At 44.5% G+C, this 24,089-nt stretch overlaps 2 protein-coding genes across 2 annotated transcripts; both read left to right on the top strand.

The window, feature by feature from the left end:
• Window positions 1–7,862: 7,862 nt before the first annotated feature.
• LOC131900170 (rhox homeobox family member 2-like) lies at window positions 7,863–10,696 on the top strand. Its single transcript, XM_059251532.1, has 4 exons — window positions 7,863–7,944; window positions 8,121–8,571; window positions 9,218–9,263; window positions 10,469–10,696. The coding sequence occupies exons 1-4, from the start codon at window positions 7,863–7,865 to the stop codon at window positions 10,562–10,564; spliced, it is 675 nt and encodes a 224-aa protein (XP_059107515.1). The 3' UTR covers window positions 10,565–10,696.
• Window positions 10,697–11,957: 1,261 nt separating this feature from the next.
• On the top strand, window positions 11,958–13,357 carry LOC131899076 (homeobox protein Rhox13-like). The gene is made up of 2 exons (XM_059250448.1): window positions 11,958–12,583; window positions 13,271–13,357. Exons 1-2 carry the CDS (start codon window positions 12,192–12,194, stop codon window positions 13,341–13,343), a joined length of 465 nt encoding a protein of 154 aa, XP_059106431.1. The 5' UTR covers window positions 11,958–12,191; the 3' UTR covers window positions 13,344–13,357.
• The last annotated feature ends 10,732 nt before the right edge of the window (window positions 13,358–24,089 follow it).

The following is a 24,089-nucleotide window of genomic DNA, read 5'->3' as shown; positions in this document are numbered from 1 at the left end:
AGAATAGGAATCTCCCAATGTCCCATAATTGAAAATGTAAAATGCCTGTTCAAATCTCCCGTTGCAAAAGCAAAAAACCTTGTTCAAACCCCCCGGGCAAGAATTTGTAAGCAAGTCTGGTAAAAGAGAACCAGTTGACTCTCAGACCCGAAAAGAACTATGTGAAATGACTGATATAAGGGAAATGATATAAAGGACTGATATAAGGGACTGATATTATTATAGACTGATATAAGGGAAATGCATTCTGGGAAAGGTAGTTTTTCTGCTAAAGATGGCGACATTGCCCTGAAACACTTTTGTCAGCTCGAAAATACGTTCATGGTAAATTTAAAATACAGCTTTTAAAAGAATAAGGAGGAAAATGGTTTAAGTGTCAGTTCCATTGGAAAAATTGAAAGGATATGGAACTAGGCACTTTGCGGTTTGTGGGTTGGTAAAATGCCTTATTTACCCTAATAGCTGTGCAAAGTTTTTATGGTAGTTGGATGACAAAAGCTACCTTTAAGAGCAAACAAGCCACTTTAAAATCCTTAAAGCAAGAGAGAGCAGTTTATACACTGAACGTTGTCTTAGACATGAAGAAACTTACGTGAAATTAAAAATTATTTACCTCTTGAACAAACAGCCTGCAATGAGTGATTCCTTTGCAAATCTAATTAAGGGGATAAGAAACAAGCATTCAAAAAGAAATGACTGCTTTATAGATGGGAAACAAACTTCAGAAAAATTTGTCTTAAAAAAGTTTCACCTGAAAGTTCCTTATAAGAAATCAATGCAAAATATTACAGCCGCTAATAACATCAGGAGTTAAAGCTAATGAAGGAAAATACTAAATACAGTTCGGAGCTGTGCCACTTGAGGCTTTACTCGCTCCTTTAGAAAAATACTTTATATCACCTTATAGCTGTGCAGTATTTGGCAACGAGCTTACAGCTGCTAAATACGGTAATTTCACCCTCAGGGTGAAGTGAAGTTTTTCAGTGATAGAAACGTTTGTCTGAATTGAAGCACTTAGGGGAACTACTATGAATTTGGGTGAAGGGACACCTCTAGTTAAAAACCGTCTACCGCTGACAGTGCATCTCTGCCGGTTTCGGAATGGCTGAGAGAACTGGCAACTTTGGAGTGTGGTGTCATCCCAAGAATGTTACAGTTCCCTAGCAACAACTATCACAATTCTATAACAACACTCACTAAATCCCAGTGCTTTATAACAAAGCTGACTATAAACTCCAAACTTTAGAAATGATGTACGTACTTCCTGTCTAGTTAAGAGAATCTAATAGAATAGAGATAATAATTAAGAGTAAGAAGTAAAAATTCTGTCTTGTTAAATCTGTGTTAAGAAATCTTTAAGTGTTTGCAAAGTTAGATACATGCTAATGGTAGCCCTGTAGAGTTTGCTTAATAGTTATTATGAATATAAGTGTGAAAATAGAGCTGTAAGTAAATAAGTATAAGTAATATAAATGTAATAGAATATAAAAGAACAAGCTTGTAAGAAGTAAAGATGCTAGTTGTAAATGCAAGTTTAAGTAAAAAGATAGAATGAATATAAGATGAAAGAAATAAATGCAAGTTTAAGTAAGAAGATAGAATGAATATAAGATGAATATAAGTGAATAAGAAATATATGCTAATGTAGTTCTACAGTTTCCTTAAGAAGCATAGATAAGTAGATGTTAATGTTATATGTGATAGAGTTCCTTTAAGAATATAAGCTTGCAAGAAGTATCTAAGGTAGCCTTAAGACATGTAGTGATAAGCTTGTAAGAAGTAAAGATGCTAGTTGTAAGTGAAAGTTTAAATAAGAAATAAGATAAAAAGTATATAAGAAGTAATAAGAAATATATTTGCTAAAGTAGTTCTATAGTTTCAAAAGGTGTAAATGTTGATTGTGAATCTAAGCTTAATGTATGTGGTGAAAGAGCCTGAGATACAGAGTTAGTGTCCTAGTAGACTGCAAAGCAGGCAGTCTGAGCGGTTTTCAAAAGCTCCAAAAGCCGCTAAGAAACTAAGAATGGTGGATGCCAGAACCAGTACAACAAGGCATCCGCAGCTGAGATCTGTGGAAAATCAATGCAACACAGAAAAACCTGAGCTAACAGCGATTGAAGCCAGGCACGGTGGGTTTATTGATAGGAAGATCCTCCACCACCATAAGAAGTCTTAATCCATGCAGCCCTATGAAGGGCATGGTGAAGTGGAAAGATATTCTCATGGGTAGCCGGCATGGTCCCGATCCCGTGCTGACATGGGCGGGAGGTTCTGTTTGTGTTTTCCCACAGGATCGGCTAGACCCTATCTGGGTACCTGAACGATTGGTGCGACAGGCCCCTCAGACGGAGAGACGTGATGACACCCCGGAAGCTGATGTGCCTGATCCTGATAGCCCTGATTCTGACAAGCGTGCCAGCGGGAGCAGCTGACTACTCTGGGCTCTTATAAAAGCCTGGCCATACCCTTTGCCCATAACATCAATTCTATCACCTTTTTAAAGAAGTTGGCGGGATTAGGTGCCCTGGCAGGCCTACTGGTACTTGTCTCCCTGATGTGCCTGTGGTGCATTGTTCAAGGGTTTCTCAGCAACGTAATGCAGCCATGATTATCCAAGCCTTTACAGCCATAGAAGCTGGACAGCCTCCCCAGGCCTGGCTGGCTGCATTAAAAGCTTGATCGCGCAGGATGCGAGGCTAGTGCACTGCACTTGGGTCTAGCTGTATTGCAAAACCCAAGAAGAGCAAGTCTAATTGCATGTGGGATGATGCCCTAATTCCCACCTCTGCAAAAAAGGGTATCGGACGGGTCAAGTGTTCTCTGGGTGGATGACACCTGGACTAACACCAGTACAATTTCCAAGTTGTATTGTGGCAGAGATTAGACCTCTGCTCTTGCCTGCTGCTTAAAACAATAAAGGGGGAGCTGTAGAGAGCCGTGCACGGCTGTGCCTCAAGGATGGCGCAGCATCTGGCTTCTGCCTTCCCGATGGCAGATGCTCCTTATTTGGCTAAGGCTAGGATCTGGCTTGCTTCTGCACACCTGGACCTAATCTGGCTTGCTTGCGTATGTCTGACCCTAGCAGCATTGTCCACGTGGCACCACGGGGTTGATTGCCCAGTGGCTATAAAGGGCGTGGGCTGACTTTCCCAGGGAGTGACTGGGAGAGTGACTGTGAGAGAGAGAGAGAGAGAGAGAGAGAGAGAGAGAGAGAGGAGAGAGAGAGAGAGAGAGAGAGAGAGAGAGAGTAAGAAAGAGAGTGAGAAAGTGAGTGAGAGAGAGAGAGAGAGAGAGAGAGAGAGAGAGAGAGAGAGAGAGAGAGAGAGAGAGAGAGAAGAAGAAAATGACTTTCCCCGGGGTCAGAAGATTGTTCAAGGTTCCTGAATAAACTGCTTAGAGAAGAGCCTGGCGTCGCGTTTTCCTTGCTGGTCGAGGCAGACACGACAGGAGAAGGGCAGTGTTGGGCTCCTGCAAAGTCAGAAAGGTGGTGGGCAGCTGTGGGCAGTGTCTGAGCAGAGAAGCAGCAGAGTCAGGGTGGTATTTTGGAAAGATCACCCTGACTGCACTTGTGAGAGCATGATGTTTATGGTCTGTAAAATCATCTAGCCTCAGGTCAGACTTTGGCCTATGGGGTAAATTCTCCAATGAAGGATATCAAGGCCCTTCCCAGCTTTTTGTTTAGACATAATTCTGCAGTGAGTATCACAGCCAAATCAACACACACTAAGTCATTATAACCAATTTCTAGTAGTAAGGATTCTTCTTTCTCCATGGGAGTCACTGAAGAAGTTGAATGTTCTTACCACCCCACCAGGGGACTATCTGAGAGCTTGTTATGCCAGCCTGAGCTTGCATCCAGGAAGAACAGGCCCCTCTCGGAGAGCACCAGGGGAGTTTATGTGGTCAACTGTCTACACAGCAGAACCATTTTTACTGGTCTTTGAGCCCCACAAAGGCACATTTAGGGTCCTGGAGATTTTACAAGGGCCCAGGTTTCCTTCTGTACACTGGACCCTGGTTAGCCAGGCTGATTTACATGAGAAATCCCCACCACTGTCCTGCAGACTGCCTCACTTCTGTACTGATGCACAGTCAGTCATGCTCACAGCATGCTCTCATCTGCTGCACAGTCTTCTGACTTCTCAGTGGCCTCTCTCCTGGGCCCTGCTGGGTACCCCAGCTCCAACCTCTTTCTTGGGGCTCATAATGATTTTTTTTGTTTTTTTTTCCAGACAGGGTTTCTCTGTGTAGTTTTGGTGCCTATCCTGGATCTCACTCAGTAGACCAGAATGGCCTCAAACACACAGAGATCTCCCTTCCTCTTCTTCTCCAGTGCTAGGATTAAAGGCATGTGCCAACACTGCCTGATGAGGTCCATAATTGGTACATATTTCTCCCCAACCTTGACTCCTTTCCACTGGAAAATTGGCCCAGCTTGTCTCCAGACCATCTCCTGGCCATACCTCTACCATCACTTTCAGAGTTACCCTTCCCTGGAGCTCACTTCAGCCACCCCACCCTCTCCTTCCTCAGGATACTGTCCTTCTAGATGTCTTCCCACCCAGCTCCCAGTCCTGGACTCCCTCTAAATCAACCCTTGTCTCTCTCTACCATGTGTCTCTTACAAACGGCAGGAAGAGTCCTTACTGAGTCCCTGTAGGATGACACCTATAACCAGGGAAAAGACCTATGGCCTGGATACAGCAAGAACGCACCAGGGCCTGTTGCTGGGATACAGCATACCAGACGGGTTAAGCAAGAACACTCCAAAGTCATGTGGCTGTTTGAAAGACTGAAGGGATGATCCCTGACCTGTCCACTCCTTTCCTGGTTCACAGAGGAGCTCACTCTTTATTTCTACACAAGACACCAGTATACACACAAAAAAAAGAGACAGGGAGAGAGGAGAGAGAGAGAGAGAGAGACAGAGACAGAGACAGAGACAGAGAGACAGAGAGAGAGAGACAGAGAATCAGAGGAGAGAGAGAGACAGAGAGAAAGAGAAACAGAGAGACAGATAAAGACAGAGACAGAGAGACAGAGAGAGAGCAGCTGCATTTCAGATGAGCCAGGTGGCAGCCTCTGACTTTCCTGCCAAAGACATGATTATCACTTGGTGGCTTGAAAGCTCAGGCCATGGAGTGCTGAGCAGAGAAAGGACATAGTGAGCTGTGACTAAGTGGGCAGTGCAGTGGTCAGTGTATCCTGTCCTATGAGCCACAAAGGCCTCATGGGAGAGCCAACCTGGGCACAGCTGGTTCATGGAATGTCAGGTGTCCCTAAATATGCTGACGACGGGTTTGTGGAAGATGACTCCAATCTAGGAAAGCTTCCCCATTTATTATTCTTTCTGTAAGTGACATGATGTCATACGCAGGTAAAAGATCATCAAAGAACTCATTCCCTGTCAATTATGTTTCTTCTTTTTTTCTTTAAGAAATTTTTTATTCATTTTACATACCAACCACAGATCCCCTTCACATCTCTCCTCACAATACCCCCAGCATTCCCCCCCCCAGCAACCTACCTCCCTATCCCCACCTCGAAAGAGGTAAGGCTCCCATGGGGATTCAGCAGAGCCTGGTACATTCAGTTGAGGCAGGACCAAGCCCCTCCCCTCTGTACCAAGGCTGTGCAAGGTGTCCCATCATAGATAATGACCTCCAGAAAGCCCCCGCATGCACCAGGTATAGATCCTGATCCCACAATTATGTTTCTTCTTAGAGCTGATAAATTGCTTCTAAAATTGCTCATTTGAATTATCTCAACACTCTTCAAAGTAAACTGAATATTGTCTTGGGTTTTAGTTAATCAGTGATCCAAGATTTTTTTTTAAATTGTGCTCATCAATAAAAGACTTAGAATTCATTTGTGTTTCCTTTCCCAGCAGTAACTACCTTTAGGAAACGTTTTGGACCACTTTCCTTTTTTGCTTTCCGTATTTCTAGAACTACTCTTACAATCTGCAGATTATCCTCACTCTAGGGGATTGGACAATGGGATGGGAGGGCTTTGGCTACAGATGTTTCTGCATGTGAATGTTGTGACTGTGAATGCACCTGTGTGGAGTTGTGCATGCTGACCAAGAAATCCCTCAGGAAAATCTGTGTGCAGGTAGGTTTCCCATCTAATAACTATGATGAGGAGAGTCCCATGGGAAAATGGTGTAGAAGCTCCACAATCACATGCCTGAACTTGAAGCAATGGTTCTCAACTTGGGTAATGCAGCCACTTTTAAATTTGGGGTCCACAGACCTTAACTAAGACCATTGGAAAACAAAGATATTAAATTAGGACTCATAACAATAGCAAAATCACAATTAGGAAGTAACAACAAAAATGGTTGGGATCACCACAGCATGGGCAACTATATTAAAGGGCTACAGCATTAGGCAGGTTGAAAATCACTGACCTAAAGCACTGAGCATGTAACTAAACAAGAAGGAGAAACAAGATTGCATTAATGCATTTCAATCCTGGAGAGTCCCTCACAGAAGACAGCTTAAAAGAAAATCACACAGAGCAGTAATTGGGCTCATGAATCACTGCTGTTCTACAACAAAAGCTGCTTATGGGTACAGGTTTCCTGTCAATGCAGTGATATGTAAGATTGGGCTACTACATCGCAGCAGGCGAGCAGCAGACATCCTAAGGAGTCAGCAGAGTAGAGTCCCTTCCCCAGGTCCAAGATGGGGACAGCAGAGTCAAGAGGATCAAGGGTAAAGGCAGAGATGGGTGCTGGTTTCCAGACTCACATAGATAACAGCTTGGAGCAGAGCAGGCCTTGGTGTTTACCTGTGTTAGCTACTCCCATAGTGCACTCCACAGCTCCTCTGGGTTACGCAGCATGCATCCATCTTTTAGGGTGCTGAAACAACCCACAGAGAGGAAATCCCTGCCCATCACTCTTTGCTAAGCCCTTGGAGCAAACTGCCAGAAAAAAAAGAATACACCCAGTGTCCTATGAGCTCCATCTCCTAACAATTACCTCAGCCATTGTCCGGAATCTGCCATGATCCTATTAAAAACAAAAACACGAAGTGACAGAGCTCAGTGGCTCTTTTAAATTTTGAGAATGTCACCTACTCTGGGGAGTCTCTCTAACTTTTCCTCAGTTCTGCCCCTTCCTGCAATGATTCTTTGTAGAGCTTGAATCCAGAATTGCTTACTCCTCCTGCCTTTCACCTTCACAGCTGTGAGACAGGTTGGGAGCCAGTACCCAGGGTTGATCTTTGATGCCCTCAGGTATCTGGGTCACCCTAGACCTTGGTCAAGCACAGCTGGGTAGAGAAAGGTCTCCATCAGATTGAGCTTGTGAACAACGGTGGAATTCAGCCCTGTTGGGAGCACAGTCTCTCAGGAGGATCGTGCCCTGGCCTACCCACATATTTGCCATCATACAGGGCTCTTCAAGACAGCACAACCAAGGTTGGGGCATTTTGTTTGAAGGACATTTCCATAAATTAATAAAGTGATTTAGCTGTGCTCAAGGGCCTGCTGAGTTTGAAAAGGTCTTTTTGTTACTCCCTATGACTGAATTTGAACAAAACTAGAGGTGTCAGCTAAGCAGCAAACCAGAGCCACAGGTTCCGCACCCCCTCCACACACACTCACTGCAGGTTTTAAAGTACTCCCTGCTCTTTGCAGCCCTAAAGTGCTTCAGGCTAGGCACCTCAGAGGACAAGCCCACAGCCGCTGAGCCTGTGCAGGCCAGAATGTGTGATTGGACACATTGTAATTACGTAGAGTCTCCAGAAGACAAGCCTTCCGGGTTAAGAGTCACAGCTGTACCTCTGGCGTCAGACCGTGAGGACACGGCTTTTAGGTCTTCGGAACTCGGGTCTCATTGAAAGATTCCTGGCATGGAGTCTCGCCAGGGCTGCTGCCACATTTTCACCAGGATGCTGTGTCTAGGAGCTAATGAAGACCAGGAACAACAGCATGGTCAGTAAAATGGTTCTGACTCCACTTGAGCGAAGTCCGGGAAGCAAATTTGGTGGAAAGGCCAGTGGCCAGGCACTTCGATTACCCGGCTCTGCCTGTGGGCCCTCTCCAGGCTTTCCAATGATCCATGGGCCACGATGCTCAGATCTTTATCTTTATGTATTTCTCTCTGGCAGGTGGGAATGCAGTTGTCCTGAAGGCTGGAGAGGAAGAAGGCAAGGAGCTTGTAGAGAGCGAGCTTGCTCAGGGTGAGCTTCATCAGGGCGAACTTGCTCTGGGCGAACTTGCCCCAAGCAAGCCTGCTCAGGAAGCGCTTGCTCAGTCCGGTCTTACTCAGGAAGCCACAGGAGTGGTAGAGGTGGGAGAAAACGAAGAAGAAGAAATGGAAGGAGGTCATTCTGGCGATGGTAGTTCTGGCCCCATGGAAAAGGGGATCCAGGCCGAAGGTGGCCATGGCAGAAGTGTTCCACAGCAGCCTCAGCAAGAGGCGGCAATGCCTGAGGGCACCAAGAATCTCCAGGCTCGGGACAGGCAGCCTTTCCACAGACACACCAGTTTCACCCAGTCTCAGCTGCAGGACCTGGAGCGTCTTTTTGAAGAGACTCGCTTCCCCAGCTTTCAAGTAAGGTAAGCAGAAGGCCTGCTAGGCGCCTGGTTTTCTAGCAGTGCATCCAGGCTGTCCTTTGGTCCTCCCTGACCCCTGATTTCCTCTAGAAACAAAGCAACCATGTCTGGACCCTCCAGCAGAAATTGGATTCTGGAGTAAGCAGATGTGCCCTAGTCCAACTGGAAAGAATGTATTTTGTTGCCTGTTTAATTGGCGCGTGTGTGGGAAATTTAGACAATGCTTGTTCTAAATAAGTCTCTGTAAGTATGAGTGAGAAGCCTGAGGTGTGGCTGGGAAAATGCAGGAGGGATTCCACCTCAGATTAAAATTTGACTAACACTTTTTATCGTGGAGCTTCTCTTAATGAAGCTTTACATGTTAAGTACATAGACCACATACCTGTGTTTGGGGGATTACCCTTAATTTTGGTCCCTGAAAGAAACCTACTACTGGAGTAAGTTCAAAGGAGGTGTGAGGAATACTGTGTGTGTGTCTGTGCGAGTGTGTGCATGTGTTTGTGTGTGTCTGCGTGTGTGTGTGTGTGTGTGTATGTACACGTGTGCACACACACAAGTGTGGACACAAACATTTAAAAGCAAACAGGACATGTCTTTATACAGTTTATTTCCACTACAAGGCCTGAATGTTGGAATCTTTTCACTTCAGGAAGGATCTTGCAATATCAATGGGTGTGCCGGAAGCAGATGTGCAGGTCAGTATTTTAAAAAAAAATTAATGTTTTGGAAGGGCTCCACATCTTCTGATGGTGCTGTCTAGAAGAGAGGTATAGCACCAAATTGGGACCCTGATGTTGCATCCCAAGGATGCCAGACCAGTCCACAGCCAGGCTAGGCTCAAGATGACAAAAGACCTCCATTTTCTCAGGCAGGAAATGCCAACCTGGACACCTGAAACCTATGATGCCAAGATGCTTTGTGTGTCCCTCGGTGAACATAGTGTGTTTCCATGACCTTCTGAAGGCTGTGCAGCCCACACGCCTCACTTAAGTGAAGAGACCATGTTCTTGCTAACCTTCAACTCTTTCACTCTGCGTGTCTCAGAAAACCTTTTCTCAGACTTCTTGATCTAGTCTGTAAAGGTCCCATGCCTGGCTTAGTTCTGAATCAATACTGGGACCAGGAACCTCAAAAGGCCCATAACCCTTTTACCAGTCTTTTGTTGGTTATGTATGTGAACTCTGCTCACCATTACAATCAGCCCTGACTTTCCAGACCACATGCCCACAAGGGAAAAGGCTTATACGAAGTATACTTGGAGGCTAGGAAGGAAGCATAGAGCAGAAAGAAGTGCCCTTTGTCTCATATAATGTGTATTCTGGATACTCACAAAAGGCTATCACCATGGAGCCTTTTACAGACAGATTTGGGCCTTGAGATAGTACTCCGGGGTTCCAAGAGAACTGTTTTTGATACTTTTCAACACACAGCAAGGACCAGGAACAACCCATGAGCTGGATCTGCATCCTTTCCTGAAAGAATGCATTAAAAATATCAATTGATGGAGAGAATAGACAACATTCTGGGTCTGTTCCATAGCAGAAGGCCTGGTGTAGGGGTACATGTCCTCTGGGGCCTCATGGGGGTGTTTTCACTGTTTCAATGAGAATGAAACCTGTTGCTTCCAGCATTCTGAACAATCAGTACACACTTGAGGTAAGTCTTCAACCGTTCTTGGGGTTAGATCAATAAACAGTTTCTGGGCAAACAGAAATGTGGTGCTTTACTAGGGGAGTAGCTCTGTCCTGGAGCACATACCTAGCACACACTGGGCCAGAGATGGGTTCCATATATGTTCTAAAATGCTAGTACAATTGATCCAGTATACATGGTTAAAGGATGTGTTCTTCAGTGGTGGTACAGTACAGTGTACTAAAGCAACCCTTTCTTCTGCTTGTAGGATTGGTTTAGGAACAGGAGAGCCATTTTCAGGAGAAACAATAGAAAGGTGGTGCTGATTGATGCACCACCTGCTCCCCAGAACAACGATCCCTGAAGATTTTGGAGCAGCTCATGTGTGCCACCTCTGTCCAGAGCCAGATGACCTGGAACCTGGCCATGCCCCCAATGTCTCGGCCACCCATGCTGGCCATGACAACATTTTCTTCCCTGCAATTATCTCAGCAATAAAGAGGTGGATTGTCAGTATGTTGATTCCATTGTTTTTCAGGTTACTAAAATGTGGGTATAAGTATTTGAACCAGAGTAGCCTATTCCAGAAATGGCATTTATGGCAGAAGGTGACACTGGCAAGCTCTGGTCACTTTGCCTTGCCAAGGGAGGAAGATTTCCAGGTGCTATGCTGCTTCATGCTGACCCCACATGATTCTCTGTACCCTCATCATGGGCTTGTCAACTCACTCCACTTCTGTGGAACAATTATTTATTTATTTATTTATTTATTTATTTATTTATTTAAATTTTTATTTTGCAATACAATTCAATTCTACATATCAGCCACGGATTCCCTTGTTCTCCCCCCTCCTGCCCCACTCACCTCCCCTCCCCAGCCCGCCCCCCATTCCCTTCTCCTCCAGGGCAAAGCCTTCCTCACAGACTGAGATCTACCTGGTAGACTCAGTCCAGGCAGGTCCAGTCCCCTCCTCCCAGGCCGAGCCAAGCAACCCTGCATAGGCCCCAGGTTTCAAACAGCCGACTCATGCAATGAGCACAGGACCCGGTGCCACTGCCTGGATGCCTCCCAAACAGATCAGGCCAATCAACTGTCTCACCCACTCAGAGGGCCTGATCCAGTTGGTGACCCCTCAGCCATTGGTTCATATTTCATATGTTTCTGTTCGTTTGGCTATTTGTCCCTGTGCTTTATCCAACCTTGGTCTCAACAATTCTCGCTCATATAAACCCTCCTCATTCTCACTAATTGGACTCCCAGAGATCCACCTGGGACATAGCCATGGATCTCTGCATCCAGATCGCTCAGTAGTTGGATGAGGTTTCTAGCACGACAATTAGGGTGTTTGGCCATCCCATCACTAGTGTGAGTCTACCAGGTTGATCTCAGTCCTCGGAGGAGGCTTTGCCCTGGAGGAGGTGGGAATGGGGGGTGGGCTGGGGAGAAGGTGAGGGGGGCGGGAGGGGGGAGAACAAGGGAATCCGTGGCTGATAAGTGGAACTGAGTTGTATTGCAAAATAAAAATTAAAAAATTTAAAAAAAAATAAAAGAGTAAAAACTGGAGAGTTGGCTGAGCAGTTAAGAGTGCATGCTGCTCTTCCAAATGCATGCACTGGAAGTGAGGTTTAACTTCACAGGACCTTTCACAACCCTCTTCACAATGGCTCCCTCCTTCCTCATCTTTTGGGCCACACACACCACTTGTGCACCAAAGCAAATACCACCTACCTCAGCAAGAGGTCATAAAGCCCAGAGCAGTCAGTCAGGGAAGGAAAAGACTATAGCGCCCATCTGGAGAGGAGCATGTGGACGCCAACCTTGAGGAATGTGGAGAAGTGTGGAGCATGCGCAGAAGGACACGTTGACGTCACCTTTTCCTCAGGCCTTCTCTTGATGCCTCATCAGTAGTAGACATGACTGAACAATAGGCCCTGAGTGTCGTCATTCCTGGAGCCCCACTTCTCTCTGTGGCTTCGGCCCACTACTAGTCATGGCCCGCAAGGTCCAATGGCAATATATATACATTGTGAGGAATGAGAATGGTGAGGAGATAGCTGAGGTCTCCACCTTAGAGGCTGCCTTGGCGATGGTGGGTGACAACCCTAGTGGAGGTGATGCGGGCTGCCTAATGGAACTAAATAACGGGGTCAGCCATGTCCGTGAGAGCCAAAACGGCTCTGAGGAGAGCAGTAGGGACGCGAACTCCTCTTCCTCGGGGCCTCACCAGGAGGAGCCAAGACCCTCAGCCGAGCCTGTGATTCGGATTCCGAGGCGCCATTCCTCACCAAGGCGGCGGCGAACCACATTGCAGTTCACACTGGGGCAGGTCGAGAAAATGGAAAAATTGTTCAAAGAAACCCAGTACCCAGATGCGCTTGCCAGGTATGTGTCTTGCACCAGGAGCTATCCCCAACCTCCCTGTTGTCTCAGGTTGAGATTTCCTTTTGTTCATCCAGGCCCTGGTTTCCTGTCATCCCTCCCTAAGCCACTGTTGTCTTCTCCCTAGGTGGTGGGTACAGGAGGGTGCCTTGTGTAGGGGTAAAAGTCAGAATTAGCGTGTAGTGTTGGCCGCAAACAAGTGTGCATAGTCAACACCACCCATTTCGAGTCATACTTTAATTTCTGTAAAATATGGGGACATGAGTATAGTGTGTCAAAATACTCAATAGTGTAAAGTTCACCAGTGTTAAGGATTTACACTTTGTTGGGTGACCTCCTCACCAGTAGTCTCCTCATTTTTTCAGGGACTGTGTACCTATCCATCAACTCCTTTCGGTTTCCCATTCCCTTACCCTGGTGCTGTTTTTTAATTTAGTATAATTTGCTCAGCATACACTTTGGCATTTATTTTTAGTTTTCATAGTGTGTTAAAATTAAAATATGTATTGTTTAGAAACTTTTGTAAGAGGTGAAACCATTGCAAAAGCAAGACTAGTTCGGAGAATGAAAGTTAAATGGAGTGGGGGAGTGAGGGAAGATAGCAATATTAAAAAAGTATAGAAATCATTTATGACTTTGCAGTTCATGCAAACCACGGCATGCTAAACATTTGTGGTTTTCTTTCCACAGGAAAGAACTTGCACAAGTTTTGAATATTCCTGAAGTCAAAGTGAAGGTCAGTAAATCCAAGCAAAGACATTGAACAGTCAATCTACAGCCTTCCTCAAGTCTTGGGAAGACTTGTCCTAGGCACTTTTTTATTTAATTTTTTTTTATTTTACATACCAACCACAGTTCTTCCTCCTTCCCCATCTCCTGCTCTCATCCCCACCTCCTCCCCGAACTCCCACATCCACTGCTCATAGGGGATAAGGCCTCCATTGTGAGTCAACAAACCTGGTACATTCAGTTGGGGCAGGACCTACTGCATCAAGGCTGAACAAGGCATTGGGTTCTTGGGGATTTCCCTAGCACCAGGTTTCTCCCTAAACCCATAATGGCTCTCTCAAGATATCTCTTTCATTGCTCTCCCTTTCCATTCCTATTCCAACTTAGCCATCCAGATCCCTCATGCTCCTATCTCCCAACCCCTCCATTCTACCCCCTACCCAGTTTACAGAGGAGATCGTATCCGTTTTCCCTTCCTGGGGTGATCCATGAATGTCTCTCTTTGGGACCTCCTATTTACCTGACTTCTCTTGGGTTATCGATTGTAGCCTCGTTATTCTTTGCAAGAGAGGCTGATGCACTGCTTTTCTAGAGAGGCTGACACACTGCAACTCTAGAGAGTGATACACTGCAGCTCTAGAGACTGGTGCACTTCAACTCTAGAGTTGATGATGCACTGCATCTCTAGAGAGGATGATGCACTGCAACTCTAGAGACTGGTGCACTGCAGCTCTAGAGAGGCTGATGCACTGCATCTCTAGAGAGGCTGACACACTGCAGCTCTAGAGAGTGATGCACTTCAACTCTAGAGTTGATGATGCAATGGATCTCTAGAGAGGCTGATACACTGCAGCTCTAGAGAGGCTGATACACTGCAGCTCTACAGACTGGTGAACTTCAACTCTAGAGTTGATGATGCAATGGATCTCTAGAGAGGCTGATGCACTGTAACTCTAGAGACTAGTGCGCTGCAGCTCTAGAGATTGATGCACTGCATCTCTAGAGAGGATGATACACTACAGCTCTAGAGACTGATTCACTGCAGCTCTAGAGACTGGTGCACTACAGCTCTAGAGAGGATGATACACTACAGCTCTGGAGAGGATGACACACTACAGCTCTGGAGACTGATGCACTGCAGCTCTAGAGAGGATGATGTAGTGCACCTCTAGAGAGGATGATACACTACAGCTCTAGAGACTGGTGCACTGCAGCTACTGAGAGAATGTGGACACAAGATACAAAAGAAAACACCCATGGTTTCCTGTTTGCACACTCTTGAGTGTGATTTTCCAAAAGCCTCATTTCTGATTTCCTCTTTCCTCTTACAAACGTAATAGATACGCTTTAGGAATCAAACAGGGGGAACTCTGACTTAATTTGAGACCACATGAGTCAGCACTGGGGCTTTATTTGAGTTCATGGAGGCATCATGATGGTAGTAGGGCTTCTGGTGTTTTGGTTGGTCTTCTATAGACTATATATCCATAAAATAGGCAGGGAAAGAAAGTACATGGAGGCACAAATGCACATTTTGAGAACTTCCCAATACAATGGACCCTCATTCACTAGGAGCCTGAAAGGATGGTGACATCTAACAGGTAACTGTGACTGTATTTCCATAGCTAGACCATATTAGGAAGACCTGATTTATGACTACTTTCCCCACACTGTTGTCCACCATCTTACTCTTTGTCTTTTGAAGAATGATGGGCTTTAGATGTCCTGGTGACACAGCAGGGCCTAGTGTGCCCTCTGTGCTGGACAGGATTCTGGAAATATAGGTGAAGCAATGATATTATTCTTCATCCTGATCCTGGAGAACTTTTTATAGCATGAAAGAATATACTGTTCAGATTTACCATGGGTGGAAGTCATGCTTTCAGCTGAACTCCTGGAGATGGCAAAGGTTTCGGTGTCCTGTATGTCATTAGGTTAAATTTGTCATCCTTCACAAACACTGGAGGCTGTGATGTCAAACCATTGTCTAGGCCTTCTCTGCCTACCACCTGTTCCCTCTCCAGAAATTTCAAGCACCAACAATCCCATTGGCACCCTTGAATGCTATTTTCTTTCTAAAAATCTCTCATGCTTATTTCTGTTGATTAATTACTTCATACTGAAGATTGCTTTTACAAACAGAAAGCTGTTCCCCTCCATAGGCCTTTAAAATGTGCTAACATTTGGTGATCTACAATCTCTGCCCAAACAAGAGGAATGTATCACTAGTGAGGAGGGTATTCTACAGCTTATGGAAAAATGTCAGAATGAATAATTTCCTTTACCCAGTTATCATATATTGAATTAATATCAAGGAACTGGAACAAGTTGTAATCTAAGCTTTCCAATAGAAAAGAAACCACTGAAGTGTCTATACTGCTGGAAAAAGACAAAACCATGGCCTATTGCAGAAGTTGACACACAGCTGGTATTTGATTTTATGAGCTAAATAGAAACAGTGTTATGTGTCTTAAAGTGGTTTTTATCTCTTGGCTCTGGGGTGGAAGCCAATGCTAACTCCAATCCTGACTTCCTCTAATTTTAGACATGGTTCGTCCATCGGAGAGCAGAAGAGAGGAAGAGTCAGAAGCGTGTAGTAGTACAGAGCACAACTCCTCGTATTGAAAAGGTCCTTCTCATTATGGATAGGGACGACTATCCCTAGAGTGCAATCTTTGTTCAGGAGCTACAGGGAAATCTGTTGACACATGTACTCAATGTACAGCTTCACTAAAATTCATCACTCATGTTAACAATAAAAACATGAATTTCCAAGTTATTTAATTTCATGTGCTTTCTGGGATTTTGTAGTATATAGATGTACACTCTTCAGGAAATGCCATTTAAACAAAATGACAAGTTCTGTGTTTCAGGAGTGGCATTTCAAAGTCATGAGTATTGCTTGCACAGATGACTATTCCCTATTCCCTATACATGGGAATTATGAAACAGTTGATCACATAAGCCTTCTTGATTCAGTCTCACTTGATCTTTTGAGCATGGGATTCAGTAATAACCCTGCAAATGGGGAATCTAAGGAGGTGGGCACAGAAAGTATTGATGGTGATGATTACTTTTTATTTGGGGAGGGGTCACAACAATTCTTTCTTTTTTCTTTTAATGAAAATAGATTTTCTTGTCACATACTATATCGTGATTATGGTTTCCCTTCCCCCTACTCCCCCCAGTTCCTCCTCACTTACCCTTCCATCTGGACATATCTACCTTTCTGTCTGTCATTAGAAAACAGCTCAGGTGGGTGGAAAGCACTCATAGGCCGGCCATCCTGGGTCCTCAAGACCTGGGCTACCTAAAGAAGTTGACAGAGGTTGGGTGCCGTTATAATGAGCAAATGTGTGGTGGAAAATGGGAGAAAACGAGAGGCAGAATGGTTCATGTGCTGTGGAAAGATGTGGAACAGAAGAACCGAAGGTGGTGAGAAGCCGGCTGAGGTAGATGGCCTGCTTGTCATTCAGGGAGTGATGATGCCCGTGCCTGGGCTGCGCGAAGGGTCTTGTCTGGATCCATGACCTTACTACAGCCAGGGTCTATGTGTTGATGTCCACGGCTCCTGCTACCATTGAAAGCCATGCATATGTCTGGGGTCTGGGCTGTCACCTGGGGCCGAGTCGGTGACCCTGGATCATGGTGCCCCTGGGTCATGCCAATGTAAGTGCCTGTGCTGCTACATGGGGCCTTGGTGACATCCAGGCCATGTAGAGGCCTAGGACAATGTCTGGGTCCATGTCCTACTGCATCCAGTGACTCTGTTAAAGTCTGTGTCCTGTATTGCCACCTAGGCCACATGGATACCCAGGGTCTGTGGCACAACCTGTGGACTTGTTGTTGTCCAAGCCTCCAGAGCCATGCTGCTCTGAGTAGCCTATGCTACCACCTGGGGCCTAGGTGCCATCCGAGCCGAAGAGGCTGCTGAGGGCCATGTCTAGGTGCGTGTCCTTATGGCAGCCATGGTCTGAGTTGATATCCATGGCTCCTGTTACCACCAAGGGGCAAGAAGATGTCCTAGGTCTCGTCTGCCACCTGAAACCATGTTGGTATCCCACAGCCATGCTGCGGCTCTGAATGGCCTGTGCCACCTCCTGGGGCCAATGTATGTCAGGGCCCAAGCTTCAGTCTAGGGACATCTCTGGGTCCATGGCCCCACAGCAGCCAGGGTCTGAGTTGATGTCCATAGCATCTGTTGCAACCAAGGGCCATGCAGATACCCAGGGTCTGGTTAGCCACCTCAGACTATGTTGGTGTCTGAGAGTCATGCTACTTGATGCTGAGGCCGAACTGCTCTGAGTGACCTGAGCTGCCACACGGGACATGGTAACATCTGGGCCCGAGATGCTCTGGAAGACCACCTCTGGATCTGTGGTCCTGCTGTAACTGGAGTCTGTGTTGACATCTGTGGCCCATGTTACCATAGGGGGCCATGTATAATGAAATCCAAGGGCAGTGCTGAGCCACATATGCCCTGTGTTGGCCCTAGGAAAGCTGGCCTAGCCCCTCACTAGACACTACAGCAAGAGTCCTGAACTTGACCCTCACAGGAGAGCTGGCCCCAGTTACTCTGGCATGGAGAGCTGGCCCCCTGTACTTAGGAGAGTTGGCCCCACCTCTCAACACAGGCATGAGAGAGATGGCCCTGATGCCATGGGCATAGGAGTGCTGGTTCCACCTCCACCTGAGGGGGCAGTCCTAGTATCAAGGACTGACCAACTCAACTACCACCCAAGTCGATATTCAGGGCCTTGGATTGGCCCACCCTAACATCTACCCCATCTAGGACCTGCTGGAGCATGTGAAGGGACTGGTTCTGCAGATCTCCATGACTAGGGGCAGCCGTTGGATATCAGAGAGGAGTTTCAGTGAGGATCAAGTGAAGATGGTGTACCAGAAACCAGAGGCCTTGAACCAGACCAATGACTCATTACAATTTTTATTTTCGGATGGGGCTGATTGAACAAAAGAGTATACTGCAGGACACACCGAGGATCCCAGTGCCAATAAAATGAATGAAGAGATGTTGAAGAGGCGGGAGAGACAAAAGAGTGAAGTGGGCTTTTTTCTTTGGGTGGTTGGTTGGTTGGTTGGTTGGTTTAGTTTGGTATTTTTTTTTAATTTTATTATGGGGGAAGGATGCTGCAAGGGTGAAGGGAGGAAATGGAGGACTGGGAAATGAGCAGATTTGGGGTGTATTATGTTAAATTCTCAAAGAAAAATATCGTGTGTGTGTGTGTTTGAGTGTGTGTGTGTGTGTGTGTGTGTGTGTGTGTGTATGAAAACATACAGGCTTCAAAGAATAATAATAAAATAAACTATAGGCAAGCTGTTGTGGTACATGCCTTTAATCCCAGCCCTCTGGAGGCAGAGGCAGGCAGATCTCTGTGAGTTCGAGGCCAGCCTGGTCTACAGTGTGAGGTCCAAGACCGCCAGGGCTACACAAATAAACCCTATCTTGAAAAACCCAAAATAAATAAATAAATACATATATACATACATACATAGATACATACATACATACATACATACATACATACTTAAAACAAAACCTAACATGTTAGAATAAAACAAAATATTGTGGGTCTGGCATCACTCAGAGTTTCACTGTGACCATGAATAAATTTAAATTAGCACAGGCTTTATTAAATAAGAACTGGTGCCAGATGCTCATGACACCAAGACTGCAACTGAGATTGCTCCCAAGTTGAGGCTCCTGGTCACATTAATCCAAGGCTTATAAAGTCAAAAACCACAAGATTACATGTATTCTGTCTACACGTATGCATGATCTAATTTTAACATCTATGTCTTGCAGTTGTCCCAGTCATTGAGCAGAGTAAGCAAGTTTGATTACAAAAACAGAAATAATAGTTAGTCCTATGAGCTATTGTGTTGCTAGAACAGCAAATTTTACAGGATCAGTCAGTTTAAGAATAGTCTTCAATGTCTTGGACAAACGGGGAGGGGGTGGGGAGGGTGAGCTACTAGGGCACAGCTTGAATAAGCTAGGGGCTTGCATGTTGGAGGCATTTTTATTTTGGGTCTCTCAAGCACAGTAAGTCTAAACTTTAAATGTAATGATGTAGCTAGAGTTTTGCCTGGCCCACAGTCAGGACAAATCTCTTTCACCTGCCAGTCCCACAGCCGCTCTGACCCGACCAAGTAAACACAGAGACTTATATTGGTTACAAACTGTATGGCCATGGCAGGCTTCTTGCTAACTGTTCTTACAGCTTAAATTAATCCATTTCCATTAATCTATACCTTGCCACATGGCTCTTGGCTTACCGGCATCTTCACATGCTGTTTGTCATCGTGGAGGCTGGCAGTGTCTCTCTGACTCAGCCTTCCACTTCCCAGCCTTATTCTCCTCCTTGTCCCGCCTATACTTCCTGCCTAGCCAATGGCCAATCAGTGGTTTATTTATTGACTTATTAGCAACACATTTGCCATACAGAACATCCCACAGCACTTCCCCCCTTTTTTTTTCAAAAAGGTAGGTTTTAACCTTAACAAAGTAAAATTACATATAATTTGGGAATTTGGGCGTAGCTTCTCTTACTACTTCTTGCTGGAGGGGGGCACTGTATCTTATGGGCACACAAAAAAATTTAGGATTATGGAATAGTCCATGAGGCTGTATTGTCTGAGCCAGTTGCCTTGAAACCATTCTGGATGTTGGATCATCTGGGCCATGGTGTCATCAGAGACCTTTCAGGGGGTCTTGGCTGGTCAAATGTGATGTATCTTAATCTTGAACAAATCCATAGCCTCTGGCTTTCTGTGGAAACAAAAGAGACTCTTTTCCAAAGCAACATATCCTTATATCCAAATTTTGAAGTCAAGGTATCTTTACAATATACATTTTGGCATAACTCAACAGCTTTTACAATCAAATGTTTTTCTGCAGTTAAAAATCCCAAAGACAACACAATCCAGATTCTCTGTGTAATATTCATCTTTATGTGGCTTATTTTTTATATTAATTTTACTGTCTCTTTAAAGACTTTATTTTTTAAAACTATGTATTTGTTTCTATAACTGTATATATCACCTTTTTTGTCTCTTTCAAGCCTACGTATATTTTACACACATTGTAAACTATTACATCTGAATCTGTCTTATTGTGAATCTATTGCTTTAAACTGCAGCAGCTGTGGCTGCTGGCTCCGCCCACCTCAGCTTCCCAACATGGCTACGTTTACCATCAGCTCTGGGAGCTATCGTGGGTCTATGCTTTTATCCAAGCAGCGTGTAACCCAAAAACCTCTTTTGTTTTGTTTTGTACCAGCAAAGGCTAAATCCACCATGCAGCTTAATGTGCCACTTGCAGAGGCCTCATTCCCTCCATATGGCAGGTCAAGCAGCGCACGCTAGGAACCCACAAGTAGCTCAAACCAGCAGCTGCCGCTCATTTGAGAGAGACAATTAGGAAGCTGTTTTTAGCTCTGTTTTAGAATATTTTTTCTCAGTTTTTAGGTGGAAACTCTTGCCACCACGTTGGACGCCATTTGTAGCTAGAGTTTTCCTGCCTGGCCCACAGTCAGGACAAATCTCTTTCACCTGCCAGTCCCACAGCCGCTCTGACCCGACCAAGTAAACACAGAGACTTATATTGGTTACAAACTGTATGGCCGTGGCAGGCTTCTTGCTAACTGTTCTTACAGCTTAAATTAATCCATTTCTATAAATCTATACCTTACCACATGGCTCGTGGCTTACCGGCATCTTCACATGCTGTTTGTCATCGTGGAGGCTGGCAGTGTCTCTCTGACTCAGCCTTCCACTTCCCAGCTTTATTCTCCTCCTTGTCCCGCCTATACTTCCTGCCTAGCCAATGGCCAACCAGTGGTTTATTTATTGACTAATTAGCAACACATTTGCCATACAGAACATCCCACAGCATAATGATAACCATTACATTCCCCCGTTGAGTTGTTTCATGACTCTGTGATGGATACCTATTATTTCTAAAGCTTTTTGATAGAGGGAAACCAGTTTCCTTTAGAGCAGTATTCCAGCCTTTGGTTGAGGATAAAGGGTAAGGAACTCTCTTCTGTAACTGCTTCTCAGCTGAGATTAGGATGTTCTTGTCAGGACCCGTGAAGGCTGGAATGCAAATCCAAGGCCAATGTTAGGCGTTCAGGCAGTGGGGAGCATTCATCAGAAGCATCTGGTTTGCTGTGGAGACAGGGAGAAATCACATTGGCTGGACTGGTTCACATAAGATTTCAGCAAGTCCAGGGCTCATGACCTTTGAAGCAGTTTATTGTCTGCCGCCGACTCCTGATGTCTGTCGGCTGAGTGGGAATCTGGTGGTACAGATGTAGGATGGGGACAGAAGTTAAAGTTTAGGAACTTAAAGGAGAATCTTAGATTTGAACTTGCCCTCAGTAATAAGCAGCAGGCAGGGAAGCTTAGGCTATTGATTGACAGGAGTACCTATCTGGAGTCCATTTGATGTGTGACATGTGGATCCAAGTTGTGTCTTTCTATAGCTTATATGGATTTTTAAATTTTACACCAGATAACATTTTAGATACATTACTATTAACATTGTTTCTAATATGTACAGAAATCCGAAATGTAAAAACTGCAGTTGACTCATGCCTGTGACTCATAGTAAAAACTTGAGGACTCAAAAGATACAAAATCAAACATGTGAACACCTTTTCCCAAAGGGCTGAAATTGTGTATATATAAAAGAAAGAGATGTTTTTAGCACAATAAAAAGCATCTTTAAGTCTATTGTTAGGAAGACATCTTGACCAAGATGATGGTGAAATTACATGGCTGTTATTTTTTTAATATTTTTTTTCTAACAAGTGTTGAATATATTGTAGTAAATTAAGGATACTCACACACATTTTTAATTATTAAGCCTTTTTGTCATAAATATTTAAATTAACCTTTTTGTTGTAGATTTTATAGATCTTTAACCACACTCAATAAACTTAAAAATCTTAAAATACAGAAAATGTACTTAATAGTTATACAAACTATTTTTTTAAGAAATTGATGTTTTTTAATTTATTTTTTAATTTTAAAATTTAGTTTAATTTCACATATCAACCACGGATTCACCTGTCCTCCCTCTTCCTGCCCCCCCCTGCCATACCCCAAGGCCACTCCCCATTCCCATCTCCTCCAGGGCAAGGACTTCTCTCTGGATTCAGCTCCACCTGGTAGATTCAGTACAGGCAGGTCCAGTCCCCTCCTCCCAGGCTGAGCAAAGTGTCCCTGCATAGGCCCCAGGTTCCAAAGAGCCAGCTCATGCACTAAGGACAGGTCCTGGTCCCAATGCCTGGGGGCCCCCAAACAGTTCTCAGCCCATTTATCATTTGTATATAGGAGGGCTACTGATTTTTTGAGTTAATCTTGTATCCTACCACCTTACTGAAGGAGTTTATCAGCTGTAGGAGTCCCTGGTTGAATTTTTGAGGTCACGTATGTATACTATCATATCGTCTGCAAATAGGGAAAATTTGAGTTCTCTTTTTCCAATTTGTTTCCCTTTGATCTGATATTGTTGTCTTATTACTCTAGCTAGAAATTCAATTACTGTGTTGAACAAGCATGGGGGGAGTGGACAGCCTTGTCTTGTTCCTGATTTTAATGGAATCACTTTGAGTTTCTCTCCATTTAATATGATGTTGGCTGTTGGCTTCTGCAAATTGCCTTTATTATGTTTAGGTATGTTCCTTGTATACCTGATCTCTCTATAACCTTTATCATGTAGGAGTGTTGGATTTTGTCAAAGGCTTTTTTCAGTATCTAATGCTGGTCATGTGGTTTTTTTCTTTCAGTTTGTTTATATGGTGTATTACATTGACAAATATTTTTTTTTCGTTTTTCGAGACAGGGTTTCTCTGTGTAGCTTTGCGCCTCTCCTGGAACTCACTTGGTAGCCTAAGCTGGCCTCGAACTCACAGAGATCTGCCTGCCTCTGCCTCCCAAGTGCTGGGATTAAAGGCGTGCGCCACCACCGCCCGGCCACATTGACAGATTTTTGTATGTTGAACCATGCTTGCATTCCTGGGATGAAACCTACTTGGTCATGGTGGATAATTTTTTTGATGTGTTCCTGGATTTGGTTAGCCAGTATTTTATTGAGTAATTTTGCATCAATGTTCATGAGGTAGATTGGTCTGTAATTCTCTTTCTTGGTTGCATCTTTGTGTGGTTTGGGTATCAGGGTAACTGTGGCCTCATAAAAAGTCTGGTAATGTTCTTTCTGTTTCTATTGTGTGGAACAATTTGAAGAGTATTGGTATTAGCTCTTTAAAAATTTGGTAGAATTCTGTGCTGAAACCATCTGGTCCTGGGCATTTTTGGTTGGGAGACTTTTAAAAACTGTTTCTATTTCCCTAGGGGTTATTGGTCTATTTAAAAAGTTTATCTGGTCCTGATTTAACTTTGGTATGTGGTACCTTCCAGAATATCGTCCATTTCTTTAGGATTTTCCAATTCTGTGAAGTACAGGTTTTTAAAGTATGACCTGATGGTTCTCTGGATTTCCTCATTGTCTCTTGTTATGTCTCCCTTTTCATATCTGATTTTGTTAATGTCTCTCTCTGCTGTTTGGTTAATTTTGATAAGGGCTTGTCTATCTTGTTGATTTTCTCAAAGAACCAACTCTTTCTTTCATTAATTTTTTGTATTGTTCTCTTTGTTTCTATTTTATTGATTTCACCCCTCAATTTGATTGTTTCCTGGCATCTGTTTCTCCTCGGTAAGTTTGCTTCTTTTTGTTCAAGTCTTTCAGTTGTGC

Source organism: Peromyscus eremicus, chromosome X (assembly GCF_949786415.1).
Source record: "Peromyscus eremicus chromosome X, PerEre_H2_v1, whole genome shotgun sequence".
Lineage (NCBI taxonomy): Eukaryota > Metazoa > Chordata > Mammalia > Rodentia > Cricetidae > Peromyscus > Peromyscus eremicus.
This window is presented reverse-complemented; position numbering and strand designations above follow the sequence as displayed.

Bases quoted from the DNA above. Each gene is read 5' to 3' on its own strand.
- LOC131900170 (XM_059251532.1), top strand. From the start codon at position 7,863: ATGGAGTCTCGCCAGGGCTGCTGCCACATTTTCACCAGGATGCTGTGT. The intron at 7,945-8,120 runs GTCAGTAAAATG...TCTCTCTGGCAG, and splicing joins AGACCAGGAACAACAGCATG to GTGGGAATGCAGTTGTCCTG. The intron at 8,572-9,217 runs GTAAGCAGAAGG...TTTTCACTTCAG, and splicing joins TTCCCCAGCTTTCAAGTAAG to GAAGGATCTTGCAATATCAA.
- LOC131899076 (XM_059250448.1), top strand. From the start codon at position 12,192: ATGGCCCGCAAGGTCCAATGGCAATATATATACATTGTGAGGAATGAG. The intron at 12,584-13,270 runs GTATGTGTCTTG...TTCTTTCCACAG, and splicing joins TACCCAGATGCGCTTGCCAG to GAAAGAACTTGCACAAGTTT.